Here is a 21,826-nt window from a genome sequence, read left to right on the forward strand (position 1 = left end):
GACAGGCCCAGATAAATGGGGCATTCACTTTCAAAGATGTTTTCCCAGTGCCGTGCTTTGAGTGCACCTAAAACAAAAACCTGGGACTGGGGTCGAATGTCATGTTTTCGGTGTTTTTTGCAGGATTTCTCCTGCAGTTTCGATGTAGCTTTTCAGAAACACACACACTTGCGTGAAATGAAGCGCGTCTGCGTGCTCAGACAGGGTCGAACCATCCACGGTGTCCACCCAGAATTTGCCAGGGCCTGGAGGAGCCTGGCTGCCATGGGGTCATGGCGCCTGGCCTGCAGGCTGCTTGGCGCCCTTTGACCGTGGCCTGTTGTCTCCTCTCTTCTTCCAGCAAACATTACCCTCTGTACTCCCTCAATGTGGCCTCCATGTGGCTGAAGCTGGGAAGGCTGTACATGGGCCTGGAAAACAGAGCTGCTGGAGAAAGAGCCCTGAAGAAGGTGCGTCTGCAACATGAGGCTGGGGGTCCCGGTGCCCCGCGGCCCCTTTGTCTCCTGCCCTCGCACCTGGTTGGGCTGAGGGACTGAAGTCATGGAGAACCACCCAGCTCTGGATCCCCCTCTGGCAGGGACGTGGGAGGCAGGGGGTTGGGCAGGTCGGGGTATAGTAAGTGATGGAGCCTTTGCCTTGTCTGTATCCGGGCCCTCCCTTGGGGAAGGGCTGCACACACTGAGAGAGGCTGGCTGTGACTCTAGGCACAGCCCGAGCATGGGGGGGATGGGGGTGCCGCCCCCGGCCCGCATGAAGCCCTGGCAGTGGACAGGGGCCACGGGGCGGGTCAGGAGACTGTGGTGAGGGAATCGTCCGTGTGTCTGCCTTTAGGATTGGGATTTATGCTGCCCAGTTGAGGTGAAATCAAGGCAGTTGGATTGAGAGAGTTCCTCAGGATTATGATGATGCGTTTGCAGTTTCTAAAGCGTACTGAAAAACCATCATCATTGTTCATCAAGTACCAGTTATGTGCCAGGACCCTTTCAATTCTCACAAAAATGATAACAGGTTTTCTGGTAGAAAAATGGAGATTCAGTCGGAGGCCTTCATTCAGACTGGGGTCTTCCTGAGTCGAAAGCTCCACTTGCCCAGGCTGTGACCAGCACACAGGGGACACTAGGACCCTGGGCATGTGCCTCCCTCGGTGTTTGGCTGCTCTGTGGTGCCGGTGGGTGAGGGGGCCTGGCCCTGACCTTGCACCTTAAGGTAGCTGGAGTCACCGTCCCGAATATCAATTCTCGTTCTTTACGTAGCAGTTAACAGTTGAGGAACTGTAATCTTTGGGTCAGTCTGTTGACTCCTGTAAGAGAGTGTGTGTAAGTGTTGGGGCCAGGCTCTCTCAGACTTCCTAGTAGACTACTTAGGTCCCACATCCCAAATGGAAGGGTCGAGACCTGACCAGGCTAGCAGTGTGAGCTAAGCATGCACTTTTCTGTTTTGAAACCATAGAATTTACCTCCTAAGATAACAGATTTGTTGCCTTGGTGAGTTGAGGGAAAGTGGGCCAGTTAGGTCAGAGTTGCAAGGTGCTGGTGTTTAGTAATGAGGTACGAGAACAGCGAAGGACGAAGTAGCTCCGAAAAAGGACTGTGAATTGTGAAATGAACGCAGTAGAGGCATTTGGACAGGACATTCCCGAGTGTCCCGAAGGCTCACGCTGTTCCTTGGCCTGCCTCCTTTTGGTTTGAGATTTAGGAAGAGAATGGTACAACGGAAAGGATCATCTATCAGAGTCACAGGCCATCAGAAATTCCCTGTTCGGAGGGTGGGAGTAATTTAAGTTTTTCTGCCGCAATAGAGTTGAATACAGAACAAAATAAATTCTTGCCGATAACATTTGGTCTGTACTTCCTATATGCCGGATGCTGTTCTAAACACCGTATGTGCACTGACAACTCGGAGGCATCATTCTTATTTCGCAGATGAGGAAAATGAGGCGCGGAGTAGTTAATTGCCCAAGGTCACACAGCTGGGAAATGATGGAGCTGCTGGCACCTCTTCGGTTTCTATTACTTCACTGTAAAGATGCCTTATTAAATATGTTCTCTCCAGCTGCCTCAAATGAAACCTGAAACGACTTTGAAGTTTTTGGTTTTGTTTTTGTTTTTAAGAATGTGTATTACAAGGAAAGCATGCATTTTTCGAAAGGGAAAAACGACTTAGTCGTGTCTTAGAGATGAGCAGTGTCGACTAAAATCAAAACACGTTCAGTATGAAGTTCACCGTGGCCTTTTCTGTTCCAGCACCGCGTGTACTGGGTTCAGCACAAATAATTCTATCCCTACAGCATTTTCTACTGCAAGATCTGGAATGTCATGAGATCAGTTTCTTTGTATCATTTCTTCAACCGTTGTAGAATGTTGTACTCGGCAGTACAGACTGGGTGACTAGTTGGTCATCAGATAATCTTGTCCATTAAAAAGAAAAGAGAGAAAAGAAAAGGAAAGAAAAAAAAGCCAGACTCTGGAAGAGAACATGGCTCCAGGAGCCAGGATGTATCCTGTGCCTTGGAGCAGAGAAGTCTTAGCTGGAGTTAAGTTAGCCCAGGGTGCAGGTTAGGGGAGGGGGAGGGGCTGCCCTCAGGCTCTCAACCCTTTCCTTGTCTCCGTCTTTCCTAGGCCATCGCGATAATGGAAGTGGCTCACGGGAAAGACCATCCGTACATTTCCGAGATCAAACAGGAGATTGACAGCCACTGAAACTACGCCTACATGTTAGTTTTTATTTAAATGTTAGTGCAGAAGCCTTCAAGGATTTGAATATTTCATTCAAGTTGTACACATCACTCCCGCATTTCTGTAAAATCATTGGAATGAAAAACAATACCTGCCCTTAAACCTTACACATGGCCCCCCTGGGAATTGGTCTTAATCTTTAATCTTAATACCAAAATAATTTTTGAATGCTTTTCTCCCCCCCTCTCCCCAAGAGATAATGGCATGGTTTCAAATATCATATACTTTGGAAAGATTGAATTAAAATATGCGATTCTTTTCCGTTTCATGCCTGTTCTAATGTGCTGAACAAACCTGGACGATGAAAGAGAATAAAACAGATAATGGTATCGGAAGTTTGTCTTTTCTTCTGTCTGCGGGGAGGATTTCAAAGTGGCAGTGGGAGCCGGGTGTGGGAGTGCGGGCGTGGGGGGCAGGCGGCCACTTAGTCTGTAGTGACTTTCAGGGATCAGTGCCTGTGGAGGAGAAAAGAGAGAAGGTACAATTAAGTGACCTGCGTACCACCCCCGCTCCCCGGGCAAGAGAACGTGTCTGTCTTGAGTCATGGGTCTAGTATCTGGAATCCCTTCCGTGCATAAAGGTGCATCTTGCATGCTTGGCTTCCTTGGCTTTTTTTTTTTTTTTTTCGTCCTCTGTCTGAAAGCAGACTTTCCATTTCTCATTTCTGTTGACTGTTCTATGCAGTGCTGTCCGTGTTTGGAAACAATCCAGGATAAGCTTGAGAAGGAAAAAAATGTTTTTTTCCTTACCAACTCTGTGTTATTGAGCAAACACTGATCCCTCCCCGCGCGGCCGGCCGGCAGGAAACCAGCTCCCCACTGCCTGGATGGCAGCAACCAGGGGACTGTTTGTTAGCAACAGCCGCGGAGGACAGGGCCAGGGACCGGGCTTGCTTGGGGTGCAAGGGTGTTTCCTGGAGGAAAGTGGAATTTCAGGACCAAGTACTGGCGACTTTTTAAAATTTGAATAAATATGGCCACATCTCCTTTTAAAAACACTGCAACAGGTTCTAAGGCTAAGTTTCTTGCAGTCCAAAGCGAGGAACTTCCCCATTAGGTAATAATTAAAGCCTGTGGAGTTTACACTTCAGCTTCCATAGCGTGATCCGCAAGCAGCTTGAACAGCTGAATCCTGAACGTTACCCTTCCTGCCTCCTCGACACCCACACGCATGTCTCACGCCCACACATCTCACACCCACACGCCTGTCTTGCACACACAGTTAACGGCACACAGTGGGATTCAGGCAGAACGCATTCTCTTATTCAGAGAAGTGCACTAAGATGCTTATTGAACACCTACTGTATGCAGAACGCTGTATGGCTCTCCACGTGCAGAGATGAGTTAGGCACGGTCCTGGGTCCTGGTTCCAGGGAGTTTCACCTTTTAAGAAAAGGCTACTTTACTCTGTAGCTAAGCCTACAATAAGCTTAGCCCACCACTTCCAAAGGTTTTTAAAAAAAAAAAAAAAAATTTTTTTAACGTTTATTTATTTTTGAGACAGAGACAGAGCATGAACAGGGGAGGGGCAGAGAGAGAGGGAGACACAGAATCTGAAACAGGCTCCAGGCTCTGAATTGTCAGCACAGAGCCCGACGCGGGGCTCAAACTCACGGACCGCGAGATCATGACCTGAGCTGAAGTTGGATGCGTAACCGACCGAGCCACCCAGGCGCCCCTCCAAAGGTTTTATAAACCTTCTGAAAGTAACAGTTTCTCAATTGTACATAATACTGGAAACGTGAATTGTTCTTTCTTCTTGTCCGCTCCCATTCTCCAGATGTAACCCCTGGAAACCATGTGCTTACGTGGTCCCAGGTTTTCCCGTGCCTGTGCAGGATGTACATGTAAATCGATTTAGAAAACCAAAGGCAGGATGGTACTGACATACTGTTTCAGAATCTGTCTCTGGTTTAACAATATGGACCTGTTTTTATTCCAGCTTTTACAGATTTGCTTCATTCTTTTTAGAGTCAGAACATTGCAGTGAATGTGTCATATTTTATTCATTCTGTTTATGGACATGTGGTTTTTCCAGGTTGCTGTTCCTGTAAACAGTGCCACAGGGCACAGTCTTAGATGCGGAACTTTGCTGTCAGGTGGGACCATGTGGGGGGATAGATTCCAAGAAGTGGAATTTCAGGACCAAGTACTGGCGACTTTTTAAAATTTGAATAAATATGGCCACATCTCCTTTTTAAAACACTGCAACAGGTTCTAAGGCTGTAATATTTGTAGTATTTGTTTTTCTCTACCCTCATAACGGCACTGTACTATACTATTTGATTTTTTTTTTTTTTTTTTTTTTTTTTTTTTTTTGGCCAGTCTACTGTGTGAAATACTTTGCTTGAGATGCATTTATTAATGAGGTCGGGCACTTTCTCCAAAACCGAGGAATCCGTATGTTTCGTCTGTGAGTCAGCATTCATGGCCATTGTCTATCCTGTTTATGTCTCTCATAATCATTTATAAGAGCTCAGTGTATTTTGGGATATTAGCTCTTTGCCATGTCCTGAAAATATTTTCTCTCTCTAGTTGTCCATTATTTTCATGACACTTGCTATAGAGAAAAGATTGTTCTCATCCTTAAATGAAGAAAAGAAATAAAACAATTTTTTTTAAGTCTTTGCTCTACCTGGAATTATTTTATTTAGTAGACATCCAGTTGTACTCTTTAAAATTAATATTCAAAATTGCTAGCCACTTATGGCGGCATGATTTATTGATTTATTTTCCTCTGCTGATCTGAAATGGTCCCATTATCATTCCCTTAAGATTTAGGTTTATTTCTGTATTCTTAATTATTGTGGCATCGCCACACTTTTAGTATCTATTAGGGCTAATCTTCTGTGTTCTCTTGAATTTTTCTGACCATTCTCCCACATTTAGCCCTCTGAAGTACTTGAGAATCCTTTGGCCAAGCCCTCTCTTGGCCTTCCCTCCTCCCTCACAAAGTGCTCTTCGATATTAGAACTGCATTGGAGTGAACTGACCTCTCCATAACATGTGTCTCTCTACCCAAGAACGTGGGGAGTTTATCAATCCATCTGCTTTGCCTCAACACGGGTAGGCTTTGTTTAGACAGGTCCTACACATTGATCTTAATTCTTAGATTTTATGTTTTCGACAGCAGTTATGAATAAGCCCTTTTCTTCCATTGTGTTTCTTAACATGTAAGTCAGACGGCATTTCCCCATTTATTTTTATTAAGGGAAATAAGAGGTAAAATCACAAAATAGACCTGTTTGATCCTTTTTGTCCTTTCATCGCAGATCTGTGTAGGTTTTCCTTATATTTATCTTATGCTCTTGGGGGTTTCTTCTCTTTTAAAAAAATGTCCTTCTCCAGCTCCGTGCACAGCCTGGAGATAAACGGGTCTACTAGGGGTTACTGTTTTATCTCCACATTGTACGATAAGACCGCTTTTTCTGTTCGTTATCCAAAGAAAATGAGCTGAGTCCGTTTACTCATCCGCGGAAGAGAAAACAAATTACTGCTTGTTCCTCTTTTCTCCCCATCTGCTCGCCATCCCCTTTTCACCCCAGAGTGGCGCACCGTAGTCTCATTTTTGCGGTGTGACATAAGCCGGGACCTCAGCGGGTCCAGGCTCCTTGTGTAGTGACAGGGTAGTAAATGAGTAACACAGAAGCGCGTATGTTGTCCCGTTACTTATCAAAGGTCTGTAAAGCATCCACCCTCTTCCCCAGGGGTTCTCACTGTGTGTGTCGATGGCAGCTGAGGGGCTGAAATAAGGGCAAGGCAGCCTTCTTTAAACCTAGACAGGAGCTGCTGATGACACTGAAGGACAAACCAAGGATGGGGGTGTCCCAGAGCAGCCTAGGGCCTGCGGTTTCCAAGTCGGCGGCTTGGGGTCTGAGGAAGTGACAGCTGCGGGCTGGGTCTTGGCGCTTGGTAAGGGTTATTGTGGCATTTGTGAGAAAGATCCCTTTCTAATGTAGTCTTCACTCCATCTGCCTAGTGATCACCCTTGTCAGGTTTGTTTTTTTTTTTTTATTTTATAATAAGGACAACTTTGGAAATTTCAAACAATCGGGTTATACAGGAATGAAAAGTGGGTAGAAGTAAATGGGCTTTAACAGAGTGAAAATGCAGATTTTCCTAGACAGTTTTGCCTAGGAAAATAATCCTACAAGTAAAGGATGTAGATGCTTTCAACTGATGTAAACGTACACAGCACAGAAGACAGAAGATTCAACTGTTTTCTCTGGAAAAAAAAAAAGGGTTTATTGTATATGTAAGTCAATAGATATCTTTTACAAAAAAAGGTTAGAATAAAGATCTCACATTTGTAAAGGCACATACGAAACATTTTACAGCAATCACAAGGGCTGTGAGAACATCAACAATACACAACTAGGACCATTCTCTAAAGACTTTATAAAAACAGATAGGAAACAGTGCAAAAAATACTGTCAAAAGTCAGTTTTATACACCTCATAATTGTGCACAAAACCGGCAAGCATCAGCTTATTTACTGATATAAAAAAAAGCAATATAGAAGAACATGCATAGTCTTACTTAAGGCTTTTAATATTATTAAATTGAGAGGGAGTCTCTTCCAAATGAGAGTTGACACGAATATTAAGAAATCACCCCCTGATGTAGGGAATGTCCGAGAAACTTCTCCCTCTCTCCCTTGCAACCACTGTAGTCAAGAGTCTGGACTTGAATGTTGCCAGGCAGCAAGTGGCTTCCAAGGGGAGAAGATACGCGTTCTCGGGATCCCCAGGCCCAACCTGGAATGCGTGTCTCACAGCAAAACACAGCTGGTTACCTTTCCAGGTCAGCTCACAACAGCCAGCCGCATCTGGCGGACACATCCCCACCTTTCAGCTCGGGTAGAAGTCCGAAGGCTTCCGTGGGCTGACCCAAGAGCTTGGGGGTCTGAGCCGGGGACTTGTCTGTAGGTTGTTTCAAAATGAAACCTACTGAATGCCAATTGTTTTGAATGGCACCACCATTCACAATGTTTTATAAAACACAGACAAGGAAAGAAAGCATCAAAATACTGAATTAAGGAACCCAACAGTAAGTCCAGTGAAACAAACTTAATTGGCCTGTTAGTTGATGTAACGCGAGTTACATAAGGTTATACGTTTAAATAGTCATCTGCATATGTAAACCGTTTTGGTGTTTTTCCATGTCAGCATCCTCATGCCAAGTCGGCTGACCACTGAAGGAACAAAGGACATACACCGGAAATCATCTCTGATGAAGAGTAACCTCACTTTTAAAAGGATATGGTGGATAGACTTTTGAGATTTCAAACGGCAAGAAAGTTGAGTCAAAGGAAATGGCAGTTAACATTTTTACAGTGTTCACGTGGGAAAACAAACAAACAGACAAAAAACAGAGGCGCTGAATTACAGCTTTTGGCTCCCTGCTGAAGGCATTTATTAGCTAACACTGTCGCTGAGGGAGGTGCAAGGCCCCTGAGAAACACACACATGGCCAGGCATCCCCGAGCCAGGAGGCTCTGACAGCCTCCCTGACTCAAAGCAGGATTCCTGAGATTTGAGCAAAAGCAGGTCTCCCCTTCAAGGCGCAAAAAGACCCCAACCCAATCTTTTCAGCTTTCTCCCGGACACCTTTTTGTCAGGGGAGAAGGCATCTGGGTTTCCCTGAAGGAGGGGGTTGGGGAGATACGATCCGGGAAGGGACTGAGTGGATGAAGAGTGGACCCTGCCCCTCCCCAGGTAACTGAGAACTGATCACAACACGACCTGTCCAGGGGGTCCTGGCCAGCCCAGCCCTTGTCCCTATTTCACCAGATTCGGCCGGTCTGTGTGTAGAGGCCATGATGAAGGGACCCTGGGTCGGGAGGGGGAAGCCTGACACGTATTCATCTGACCACACACGTCGCCCTGCCAAACGCGGCCACTGGGAAAGCGTGGAAGTCCACCTCGAAAGAAATCGGCAGTACCTACTCTATGACCATTGATCACTGCTTCAAACGGGACCGATCATCGAAGCCATCTTCTCTTTCACTTCTTCTAGTACTGAGTGACCATGTCTACCACCAAGGGGGGGAAAGAGGTGGGGGAGGGCAGCTTCTTGGTTGCTGACAATTTTCTAGCTGTTTTCTCTCTGGTTCTTTCCATTTGCCAGATCTTATTCTTTCAAACTCTATAAGCGTTTTGAAATTCAAATGAAGATCTCCTAATTACATAATTTAGAGAGGCTTAAGAGAGCGGTTCTCCACGACCGGACTGAACTATTTTTGTAGCGGTTGTACTCAAAGGGTAGAGTAGGGAAAGAAAAGTGACAGCGGATCCATCAAACAAACGAACAGTAAGGAGAAGTCAGCACAGCCCTAAGTGAGTGAGGTGCTCTTGGAATGAAGAGGGTGACATCACAAAACAGTCCTGCGCATGCCCCACGATGAGACAAAGAACCACTGCCATTGCTGTACTGACACCCTCCCTGTTTCTGTGCCCTGATTATAAACATGATGTGCTATAAACGGGAACCCCCTCTGATCGCAGGGGAGAGGAACTGACATGCCTGGAGCCCTGACTGCTAACTCAGCGGGGCTCAGTGGATGAGCAGAAGCCTCTGCTAAGGCTGCATGGGAAGGTGGGGCTGCCAGCACGTGAGAGAAGACGACACTTTAGAGTGGCACGCCCGGGCACACGTCAGAATCCATGACCTTCATCAAGCTCTACCACGGCACTGAGGGCAGTTTGAAACGACTAGCAAGGCGGAAACAGACCCCAACATCACAGCCCAGGCTTTCCTGGGGGTGCTCCCACGTCATTTCCATCCCTCCAGCCTTACAGGCAGGGAAGAAGAAAGCAGATGTTCCAGAGTTCAGAAAATTATTTGTGAACCAATAAATTTTTTTAACAGCAACCAGAGGGCTGATCTAAAACATCCTCCTCTTCCTCTTCCTATTTATAACTCCTCTGGCCAAGCTTATGGCATTTTTTAAAAAGAATGATCCTGATGTCCCAAAGCACAACAGAAGAAACTGTGACTTTCTACGCAGAGGCTCATCACAGCCAGGCTGCACGTCAGCTCTCGCCTTCCTGCCTTGTAACAAAATGTCCTTGAATTTATTTTCAAAATAGAAGGGCTGACCCAAGCTCTGAGCAGTCGGAACTGATACACATCCTCCCCCTCTTCCTGCACCAAACGACGATAAATGACCCGGTCTTAAGAAATCGATTGATGCCAGATACTCAATGCCAGGCTCATGGACATTTTAATAGAGAACACTTATTTTGACCTTGCAGAAAAAGATGCAGCTATGTTAAGCTAGGAGATAAGAAAGATAGTCAGGAGAATAAAAATGCTCATCTACCTGAGTTTATAACCCAAATGCACAATGTGAGCACAGGCAGGAGAAAGACTGGGTATTGGGCAAGGATGGCTATTGAGTTTTATAGGACCCTATGAATTATAGTGACTTTCGGGACGACACATTTGGATTAGCAGAATTTGATTGGATATACCCTCACTTCTCTCCCAGGAATGATGCTGTTACTTTCAAAAGATGCATCACTAAGGTCTTTTGCCCCCAGATGTCTCAGAAGTTGAGGCAAAGACAAGAACCTTTTTTTTTTTTTTCTTGCACAGCATCTAAGGGAAGTGTCAAACATTTTAACATCTCAGAGATTTCCATTCTATAGGGCCAACTAAGATTATTTCCATCCTATAGGGCCAACTAATTTGTCATCCATAAAGCTGTAGGCCACTGGAAAATTTGTGCAGTGTCCATGGAAAACCCCAGTTTCTCCATCTGGAAGCAGTACTGGATGAGTCGTTACTTTGTTCATGAAAAGGAATCACTAAATAAGAGCATGATGAGTGTCTGATAAACTACACAGGAATACAATGAAACAGAGCAGCAGAAGAGTCTTTGGTAAAGTGTGAGGAAGCTGAATTCCCCATATAGTGCCACCTAAAGATCCCAACAGTGATCACTTGGTACTTCTGGAAATTTCCACCTCTAGGACCCCAACAGTTATTGCCAAAATGGAAGAGGAATGAGGAACAGATTAACACTAACCTGGGTCTGATCTGATCCCATCCCTTGTGTCTCAGCAACCTGGCACAAAGAATACCCCAACTCCCCCAACTTCAAAGTGATTGGCACATCTCCCCAAAAAGGAAGTCAACAGCTATACCTTCGCCCCACTGGAAGTAGAGGAGTGGGATTAGAAAGCACCCTCTGCTTTCTGGCTGAGGACACCTTCAGGGCCACACACCATGTTCCATAACCACTGGGCTGAGGTCTGCGAACACAGATCGTACATCAAAAAAAGATGGCGGCTGAAACCCCACAGTGATATGCCCGACGGCCAGCCCTGTCTATGAGAATTCACTAACATCTAGGTGTACTAACATCTCTGCCTTCCCAGCCCCAGGACATGACCCATTCACTGAGTGAGGCAAAGCTCATTACAGCAAGGCAGCAGGTTCACAAAAAGAGCCAAGCTGCCCATTTCGCATGCTTTCAGGTTCATTAGCACTTATCTGAAGAAATGACATATGGTGTGTTGGGACCCATCCTGTATTGGGAGAAGAAAAATATTGTGCATATTAGGTTGATTTTATGTGACTTGTCTGTCATTGTAACAAAAAATGGCCTAGCTATTGTCAATTTCATACGGTCAACCTGTATTTAAGCTGGAAAGATGAGAAAACTAGGCAGCTGGATAAAAATGCTGATCTCCCAAAGCCCCTGGAGTTTATAACTGAACCTCAAGAGCTAACAGCAAGCAAAATAAAAGTTAAATGAGTACGGGGGGAGCCAGGGGTCAAGTCCCACCAGAACCCAACAGAGCCCACAAAACCCCTCTAACCAGGCTGAAGGATGATGAAGGGGCCAGAGATGGCCAGGTGAGTCTTAGGCAAACAGTGAGAGATTAGTAATGGAAAACAATTAGTTCTTTTTGTCAATCTAGGATCACAAAGATTGCAAAAGTTAAATTCTCTCAATGTAAGCTCCTTGGAAGCGTATTCCTCAAAATATTCCATGTGGAGATGTTTTCACCTTTCCTGATCTTACTGTTCCCCCTCTAACTGTGAAGAGAAGCACAGTCCTCTTTCCTCTGCTATGAAGACATCAACGTTTGGCATCCCTCTCCAATGCAGCCAAATCCTCCTTTACCTCCTGTCCAGGGAAACAGGTGTGTGTAAATGTAAATGCTACCAAAGGTGGTGTCTCTTTAGAGCCCACGGGAACCGATCAGCTCAGCAGGCTGTGGCTAAGTTTTGCCGGCAGGCTCAGCTCAGCTTAAGGATGAAGACATCAGACTCAGCCCCCACCATCCAGGGACCACGTTAAACAAGGGCAGACCCAACACAGGGCCCATGTGCCCAAATGAGTACGGATCAAAGAAACAAAACATTTCAACTGGAAGACTTCAAAACCAGAGGCCCCAAAGTGTTGAATGGCTTTGCTGTGAGATGGTATCTCCTTTTTCCACCCTCCATTTTTAATTTTCTCTCTTCAAATCCAAACAGAAAAAAATAGACCCCGACAGCTCCAGCTTCAGACTTGATACATCATCAGGAACTCATTCCAAAAGCTCTAACTAGATAACTAATTTAATACACTTTGCTTCAAGGTTTATTCCTTGGCTTGCTTCCCAGATATAAAGCATCTCTGGGCAATTATTGTGCAGATGCCACTAGAAGGACTTTCACTGCCTGCTGCTAATTTCACAGGAGCTGTGCTGGCATTCACTGGAGATGGGAAAAGGAATGCAAAATGTGCTACAGAACCCAAAACATTTGTTTTTAAAAGTGAAATATGTGGAGTAACTTTTAAGTGGTTTCCTTTGGGCTTCGATATAAACTTTGGCTAGGAAATTGGACAGCAAACCTCCTTCTGCCCTGCATTTTGTGCATTAGCAACTACTCCCGTGGCGGGTGGGTTGAAAGGCACCGCCCGTGTGATGAGCTCCAAGAGACACAGATCTATATGCTGCCCATGTGAGACTCAGTCTTAACAGAGCCCACGCTGGGGCCTAAGAGGCGAAAGAGAACTGCCGACGGTGTTTGTCAAATAAGCCAGGAACCGCAGACCAACTGTGAAAACACCCCTAACAGTAGACTAGCCCAAGGATGGGAAGTGTCTAAGGAAAGGCAACAGATAACGTCTTTGCCTGTTAACAGTGTACGTTCCGAGCATCTCCTGGTGAGGGTGACGAGCTCTGTTCCACTGAAAATATAGGTCATACTCATGGTTTTCTTTTCCAGAACATACACCGAAATTCCAGAATCTACAGAGCTCAACTGAAGTTACCCTCCTTCACTGTTTCTTCAGACTCTGGACAACAAGAGGGGGCCCTCTCTCACCAGGACTCTCAGTCTAAACGAGAGAACCACCACCACCACCACACCTGGCCAGATGTGAAACTGAGTTGATTCCCATTCCGAACGAGTTCATCGGGAATCTGCTTCCGCACCCCTCTATTGGGGTGTGATCACCGGACATCACACAGGCATGCTCTTTCTGGTTGATATGATGCCACTCTTTCTTCTCATTCTCAGCTCAGGAAAAACAAAGCAAAACAAAAAGTCAGCAGTGGAGGAAGGCACAATGGAACAGCCACGAATGTCAAATCTAAGAACAGAACCACCGTTTAAATGTTGCATTCAAGAACTAGACAGTAGAGAGGAAAACTTCCTAAAATTCCGCTAGAGGAGAAACGTGTGGAATACAATTTACTGTGTACTGACCTAAAAAATTCAGGACGGTGACTGACGTAGGCTCAGGAAGAGACAAACAGAAGGAAACTGCAAAGCAACTGGAGAGTGGGGCGTATGGAAAACGGGAGAGCAGTGAACAGGCTTTGTGCGAGAGAAATCCCAGCATCTTTCATCAAGTAGCCAAATTTGGACCACGGGGTCCTGAGTGGGCTTAGTTCTGCTCTTGCAGGCCAAAGGCTGGGGTGATAGCAGCACAGAGAGGGGGGTCACACTCGGTGTGGTTCCTGGCTAGGGCCCTGCTACCTGGGTGCCAAACAGCTCCCATAAATCAGCTTTCCCAACTGTTCCCATGATAACGTTTCCAGTGACTTGGGGACTGATGGAAAGACAGAATGTACCTACCCGCCTCGACCTGCAGTCCCCCGGCCAGCACACACATCCTATTTAAATAATATCAAGGGCTTGCCTGTCTCCTTTCTCTTCCCGCTCTGGTCCATCATCTCCTCTCAGTCCGGCAAGAGGCCTAGCTGCACAGATGGCCTGGCCCAGAGCCTCGAAGACCACCAGACTGGGGCCCACTGAGCAAACAGGGAGCAGTAGCAAATACTGAGGTCGTGGTCCCCGGCAGGGCAACACAGGCTCCAGAGTTCAAAGGAAGGAGTGTTGAGGAGACACAACAGAGAGCTCCTCGTTCACCTGGGTGAGGGCCATCTGGTGAAAGGCAGCATTTCCTCTAGCTGCTCCTGTCTTTGACTCAAACTTGGGGAAAAAAGAGACAGTGGAGGATGAGGGCAGAAAGGAAGAAGGAAGGCCACTGGCCATCAAGGTTCAGAAGCCCCAAAATATAAGGGAATAATATAAGGGAATAGTGGTGTGTGTGTGTGTGTGTGTGTGTGTGTGTGTGTGTGTGTGTGTGTGTTTCCTTCAGGGAAGGACCTTGGCCCTTATCTTTATATTTTAGGACGAATTCATTTTCTTGCCATCTCTGATTTGAACGTGAGCAATCAGGCTGATGAATTTCAGGCTTGGTTTCTAATCTGGCCACAGCTTCACTAGAGATGTGTTCCCTTATGCCTCTGTCCCCAAAACAATCCACCGGGCAACCTTCCCTGCTGCCATATTTACAATGCAGATCAGTCGAAATGTGGTTCAAACGAGAAGGACTATATTATCGTGAAAACATGATGCATTACGATGATTCACAAAAGTTATCCAAAAGGGAAAAAAAAATAAATTATCTCATATAAAATAATATAGGTTGTTGGGGAACAGTCTTGGCTCCCGCCTTTGGGGAGCCCGTGACCTGCCTGCTCTGGCCACCCGCGCCCAGCTCGGGGGGGCAGATGTTGTCCGGAGGTGCGTCCCCATCTGCAAGATGGAGCTGGGTCCCTCTTCCAGTAGCTGGGTCGGGGGCTAAATGAGTCTGGAGTTTTGGAGGAACTGGATGAGGACTTGGTAGACAAACTTGTACTGGGCGATGGTCTGGATCATGAACATCCTCTGCTCCCTGAGGAGCCTCAGCATTATGGGCACGTCCACCTTCTGCAAGAAAAGAGAAAAAGCACAAGGTCCCGGGTGAGGAGTGGCCCTTGGGTCCATCCCCATTCCCCCATCCAGGAAGCATTTGCTCACTGCCCATTTGTCGGTACAAGAGAAAGCAAAGGCTTGGCCCCTCTAGGTTCTTCCAATCAAAGACCGTACACCAGCAGGAGATGCTGGTTGCCACGTGCCAGAGAAAACCCGGAGGCCAGAGTTATACCCGACTGGGGTTCTCCCCTCCACCAGAACTCAGGGGGGTAGGGTTTCAGACATCTCTGGGCGTCCATTTCTTCCTTTGTAAAATAAGAATACTGATGCTTTCTTCCAATGACAGTGTGGCCTTGCCCACGTCAGCAACGTTTCCTCAGCAATGACATGGGATGATAAATAGTACCCACCTCATGGGATCAAATGACAAAGTGCACGTAAAGCATTTATTTTTTGTTTAAGTTTACTTATTTTCAGAGAGAGAGCAAGCAGGAGCAGGGGAGGGGCCGAGAGAGAGGAAAAGAGAGAGAATCCCAAGCAGGCTCCGCACTGTCAGCACGGAGTTCGAGTGGGGCTCAAACTCACGAACCATAAGATCATGACCTGAGCCGAAACCAAGGTCCGGACGCTTAACTGACTGAGCCATCCAGGAGCCCCTGCACTGGCACATTCTGTGCTCTTCATGAAGACTACTTGTTATTGTTAAATTAATGAAATGAGAATAATCACACTCTCCTGCTACCTCGCAGAATCGTGGTCATTATCAAGTGAGAGAATTTATGTGTAAACTTTCAGGTATCAAAGCACAATCTCTGAACACCAGTCATGTTGATTGGTTGGTTGATTTGAGTTTTTATTCAGGTGGTCCTTCTGTTTTTAGCTCTACCTTCACACCCATTTTCAGAAATACTATCAATTCTTAAATGTTGAGGGTCTTCTCCTGGATAACTGGGTTGCTTCTCGGCTTTTCTTTTCGAAGTTTCTACTTACTTTGTTTTTAATGTTTATTTATTTATTTTGGGAGAGCCAGAGAGTGTGTAAGCAGGGGAGGGGCAGAGAGAGAGGGAGAGAGAGAGAATCCCAAGCAGGCTCCGCACTGTCAGCGCAGAGCCCGACGTGGGGCTCGAACTCACAAACTGTGAGATCGGAGCCTGAGCTGAGAGTCCGACACTTTAACCGACTGAGCCACCCAGGCGCCCCTTTAAGTTTTTATTTAAAGTCCAGTAAGTTAACAAACAGTGTAATAGCAGCTTCAGGTGTATAATGTAGTGACTCAACACTTTCATACAACCCGGTGCTCATCGTTGACAGTCCTACTTAGAGTGAAAGTTCTTCACCGAAAATACCTTGAATGTTAAATGAGACTGCCTATGTATAAATTCTTTGAGGACACAGAAGCGGCTTCAACAGAAGGGAATTAAGGTGGTGGGTCATCGGTGTTCGAGCAGACTAGAGCCTCTTCCGGGGCCTGCTCAGTCAAGCCACTCCCTTCCCTCTGGACCAGCCAGGGCAGAAGCATCATGGAGTCAGCAACGTCCTCATGGCCTCAGCACACGGCCCCCACTCTGGGAGCTTGCCACCAGGCAACGAGCACCCCCGAGAAGTTATCAAGGACTGAGCAACCATCGGAGGTGAAACAGTAAAAACTCAGCCGTATGTCTTTCCTTACTTTACTTTTACAGGGCAGTTCCACAATTTCTAAACGTTGTGTAGCTACAACACTTGCCATCCTTATTGGGTGCTCTTCTCCAAAAACAGTTAAATAAAGTGCACCATGGATTTAAAAGGGACAAAGTCAAGCCCCCAGTAATAAGGAAAAAGAAAAGGGCATGTGAATCCTCAAACTCCTAGTCAAAATATACAGCCCGCACCTTGAGCTTCTGATGATTAACTGGTGGCTCTTTGCCTCCACGATACTCTAGTGTCACTGATACCATGACATACAACCTAGGGCCGCCTGATAATGACCTTCTATAATAACATAATGCTTGATGAGCATTACTGAGCTGGGTGCTGAGGATACGAACATAGAAGATACGAGGACAGACTCCCCATCAAGGTTTTGACAGAGAGATGGAATCACACAGAAGAGCAGAGGCTCAGGTCAGGCTTCATCTGCCGAACCCCCAGCCTTCACACTTCCTGGCTGGGGGGCGTGGACACGTTCCTTCGTCTACTACTTCAGACTCTCTTGGTCCCACAAGGGCATGAGCGGGACCTCTCTCGTAGGGTTACTGTGAAAGCTACTTCAGTAGTTGTAAGGCGCCTCAAGTGGCGCAGCCACATGATTAAATACAGGTTACTGTTGCTGTAATATTGTCACTGTCGCCACTGTCATCACCACCCCCTCTGCCTCCACCATCATGATCATTCCCAACTCACTAGCCTGTAAGACACAGCCCTAAAGACACTCTATCATCTGATAAGGGGCCGTTAGGAGACAAGACAAAGAAAGCTCCTCTGGAAATCGATCAAAGAGTCCTGGTTGCCTTGAAGATTCACCCCCCACAGTCTCTGCTGTCCCTTGTCCCTAACCCCAATCACGCAGTGGGTTGATGACTTGCTCAGTCTTGCCTAGAAGTCATTTCCTCGGCTCTGCTCGAAAGGATAACTTATTCAGAAAAGAAGCAAGATAAAACACCTCGTTATGTGGCTAGTGAGAACCTAACCTTTTATAATTAGCTACTCTAGGATAGAGAGCTAAACCCAGGGGGCGGGCAAGAGAGGCTACTGCAAGCCATAAAACTAGTGCTCTCTGAAAAAAAAATACAGGCATTAAAATGTCAAGGTAACATTTAGTGACCAAAAGCAATGGGTCATGAAGACGCTTCTCAGAGAAGCCTGGAGAATACCCTCCCACCCTTACCTCACAGCTGCCTGAACTTACTGTGAGCATCTTTATCCCAGGGAAAAGAAAAGGCATTTCACTGACCAAATCAAAACTATGGATTACAGACTAACACATACAGTACGCTAAGTCCAGAAGCCATGGAAAGAAGGCAGGAGGGTTTAGATAGGAGAAAAACAGAATACACAATTTCAGATTTATTTGTCAAAATCTTTGTTTAAAACAACAACAACAAAAGCTATGCATGTTCCCACTCTTCTCCCGAAATGAGGGTTTGAATCTTATGACCAGGGCTGAGCCTGAAGCAGAACAGAGAACTTTTTTCTCCCTAATCATCTACCAATGGCAATGATGGGAAATGGGCCAGATAAGGCTGGCTATATTTGTGCTAGGGGAAGGGAAGTGAAAAATATGAGTCATCTTGCTATCTTTGAATATCAATGGGAACAGAAGTCCTTTTGGACTGACCGTGTTCCAGCAAAGAATGTTCTGGCGTGCAACTGGGCATTGAGGAAATCCACTATGTTTGGACACACTGTAGAGAGTTTAATCACCCTGAGCACTCACCAAGTCTATGCGAGGCCCTAATGGCCCAATCCCTCACTCTGCACCACACTGGCTCGGACATGTGCTCTTTGTGTTCTTCTGGGCCAATAACATCTGGTGACCAATGAGCCTTCTTGTCATCACATTACTGAGGCTCAGCTTTTGATGGGTCTCCAAGGAGCTCAGAACAGAACAATCTTTCATGTCAGACAAGATGGACAGAATAGCTTCTCAGGTTGAAAAGGAGCAGGGGGGAGCAGAGGAAGAGTTCACAGGGAATGGAGAACAGAAGGAGACCTCGGGGAAGGCAGTCAGGTAGCTAAGTGGGGGAGGGGATGACGATGAGGCCCTTCCTCCCCCTCTGGAGCCCACCAGTGCCTCCAGCGCAGCTTGGATATGCTCAGGCCATATGTACCCTGATTCCACTTCGTCTTTTTCCATCTTCCCAGCACTGAGTCGACTTGGGACTCGAGGGCAAGCTATTCAGTCTACTGGACCCTTCTAGAGACTTCTAGTAGTGGCAGGGAAGCTAACAATCAAGAAATCTCATGATGAGAGACAAAAGGGTAAAGACTCAAAGAAAATGACAAAATTCCTGTCGGGTACTCTCAGCTGACTCTGCGATGGGCATTTTGCTCATCAACGGAATGCCTGTCTGTTTTGGACGAAATAGGGCCCTTTTGGTATAACCCCTATTCTACTTTTTAGCACCACCTTCGTATATATGAATTCAAAGTTTCCAAAATTAACTTTCTACAGGCAGAGAGTTTACAAATCCTTTGAACGTGTTTAAACTTGGTATTTATTGTTTTCCTGGAAGTTTCCATGTAACAAACTTCATGGGGCAGTATTTTGTCTGATTTTCAAACCATGGAAACTATGGAGTAAACGCATATATTATAGAAATTCTTTCACAGGACGTGCATTACAACCTTCCCTACTTTAAAAACGAATGGGCCACTTCAAAAATTTCTCTGATGCTCCAAGCTGTTTAATTTGGAAATGGAACAAGACGTGGTGACACTTGGCATCTGGTGGCACAGGAAAGAAGTCAGGGCCGGGAGGGAGAAGACCTCACTTCTCTCCTCCGCCCAGCGTTTCAGAGCCATGTGGCACCAGACAAGTCGCTGACTTCTGTCTGGGCCTCAGTTTCCTCATCTGTAAAACAGGAGGACTGACACGTGCCCGGTTCCTTTACACGGGGGCTCTGAAGACCCCAACTAAGAACAAAACCAAATAAGCGAAGGCCGTTTCAAACCCCTAAAGCCCCATGTGAACAGAAGGCAGAAGAACTGTTCTTTAGCCTTTGGTTGCTGCTCGTCTCATCTCCAGGAAACCACAAGCCCTCTGTGTGACGCCCCAGCCTAGAGCAGTGGCGGAATGCCGCACGCCACGTGGGTGCAAGCTCGGCCGTGGCCCTGTTTTGGGGGTGGGGTGGGGCGGGGAAGAGCGAGGTGTCCAGCCTTGGCAAAGGCAGGTCATGTCTGTGTACTCAGATTATCTACCCTGGGGGTGCCTGGGTGGTTCAGTCTGTACAACTGTGACTTGTAAAGTCGTCTGACCTACACGGTCTGTAAGAACAAGACGCAGTTCTTCCAAGTCACTGTTAAGCATCTGACTTTAGCTCAGGCCATGATCTTGCGGTTTGTGGGTTCGAGTCCCCGCATTGGGCTCTGCGCTGACAGTGCGGAGCCTGCTCGGGATTCTCTGTCTCCCTCTCTCTCTGCCCCTCCCCCACTCACGCTTTCTCCCTCTCTCAAAATAAATAAATAAACTTAAAAAAATGATCTACCCTGCTCTGCTACATCACCAGTCTAGACAAGAGGGGACAGCCCTCATTAAATAAAACCTCCCTGTGAAGAATGAAAACCATTTGTCAAGTATACACATTTTCACATAGGATTTAGGCCAAAACACGTCCCAGGAATGCAAATCGCATCTAGACTACCTGCGACCAGATAACCCACCATGGAAAATTACCCACAATAAAACCAGACTGTCTATAAACCCCCACCGACTTCTGGAAGCAGATGCCAAGGTAGATCGGACTTTCTAAACGCTTCCTATCTCACACTTTCATCTCTTTTTTCCGTGTTATCGGAGTGTCTACACAGAGCGGAGAAAGGCGAAAGATAAGAGAGGCTGTAAATGTCAGAGGCCACCTAGGAATCACGGATCTGGAAAACTCTTGTCAGAAGAGAGGAAATTAAGCACTGGAAACGAAAGGGCACAGGGGGAAGGTTTGGCTGCGGTGTAGATTTGTCCCCAAGGTGGAGTCTTCAGGAAAGCCTAGAATGACTCACTTCATTATGCTCCAGGCAGTAGATCATCAGCTCCGAAAGAATGACCACACCGGTCCGCCCCACCCCGGCGCTGCAGTGGACGATGATCGGAGGGTGCCGGTTCTTGGCGCCTTCCAGCATGCTGTTGGTATGGCGTCGGACAGACTGGATCTCCTCCAAGTAGGCTGCAAGACAAAATGCAAATCCTGTCACTGAAGTCCTACATGGCTTTGCATACAAGGGAGGGGGGGGAACTGATGGTGAATCTTTTTTTTTTTTAGGTGACAATAATTTTCGGTTCTTACAAGACACTAATTATTTGGCTGGTACTCACTGTACAGTCCTGGATCCAGAAAGGACCAGCTGGGAGTCAATTAGTCCATGGGAGAATTTGTTCTTTAAATTAAATAGTTCTTTTTTAAAAATTAAATTCTGTTTTCCCCTCTGCAAATCCCAAAGTCCCCCAAGCAGATGATTCTCGACATTACTTACAGCAATTCCTACTATTAACAGACTGGGATCAGAACACCAGCTAGGTCCCCTTGAAACGCCCGCCTGTCAGAGCCAATTTCTGGTGGGAAGAACATCCATCTGCCCCTTCCTCCTTCCCCTCACTGGATGAGTGAATGTCAACCGAGGCCTGACTTTCATTTTTACATTTAAAAATAGACTTTGGGGGTCCTGCTTTTCAGCTTGGATTCCATGTGGTTCTGGAAGTAGCTCAAGACGAACACTTCCCTTTCTGGAGGGAACATGTGTGTGGGGTAGAGGGGCCGTGCCTCCTCCCTTGCCCCTTCTGACAGCTGCCTAGCTCAGCAGGGCTGCACGGGGGTCTGTTCGCTACTCCAATCGGGCACAAATGAAAAATTACAGTAATGCAAGCCTTAATGACTTTTTTTTTTTTTCCCATGGTGATGGAAAAAAAAAAAAAAAAGAGGAGAAGTATATAAATGTCATCCTCAAAGAGTCCAAGAACCAGAAGAAGTCAATTAGTCATACAGACTTCATAGGCGCTAGCTCAGGGGAGATACCATTGAAAGGTTCTTGATACTCAGAAAAATCTCCTCCCGATTCGGCATTCTGAAACAGGACCGGAAGAAGCACTCAAAGAGAAGTGAGTTCGAGCCATTCTGGTAATTTAAAAGCAACTGTTTACGTGCAATTGATATGCACTCCTATTTGCCTTTCTAACCTTATCCTATCGGA

General features: G+C 46.4%; 2 protein-coding genes across 3 annotated transcripts in view; one reads left to right on the forward strand and one right to left on the reverse strand.

Annotated features, from left to right (window-relative positions):
• SMYD2 (SET and MYND domain containing 2) overlaps nt 1-3,064 on the forward strand; it is a 50,361-nt gene extending 47,297 nt beyond the window's left edge. The window contains exons 11-12 of the mRNA XM_019428394.2: nt 341-449; nt 2,619-3,064. Of these exons, the coding sequence (XP_019283939.1) occupies nt 341-449; nt 2,619-2,699 (190 nt within the window). The 3' untranslated portion in view covers nt 2,700-3,064. The remainder of the gene's footprint in view (nt 1-340; nt 450-2,618) is intronic.
• An 11,496-nt stretch (nt 3,065-14,560) lies between these two features.
• Nucleotides 14,561-21,826, reverse strand: part of PTPN14 (protein tyrosine phosphatase non-receptor type 14) — a 171,608-nt gene continuing 164,342 nt past the window's right edge. For both annotated transcript variants that reach the window (XM_019428332.2, XM_019428341.2), the window contains exons 18-19: nt 20,642-20,805; nt 14,561-14,959 (exon numbers count right to left, since the gene is read on the reverse strand). In XM_019428332.2, coding sequence (XP_019283877.1) covers nt 14,831-14,959; nt 20,642-20,805 — 293 coding nt within the window. In that variant the 3' untranslated portion in view covers nt 14,561-14,830. The remainder of the gene's footprint in view (nt 14,960-20,641; nt 20,806-21,826) is intronic.

The sequence above is a fragment of the Panthera pardus genome, unplaced genomic scaffold (assembly GCF_024362965.1).
Source record: "Panthera pardus isolate Hobbes unplaced genomic scaffold, ASM2436296v1 HiC_scaffold_21, whole genome shotgun sequence".
In the NCBI taxonomy this organism is placed as follows: Eukaryota; Metazoa; Chordata; class Mammalia; order Carnivora; family Felidae; genus Panthera; species Panthera pardus.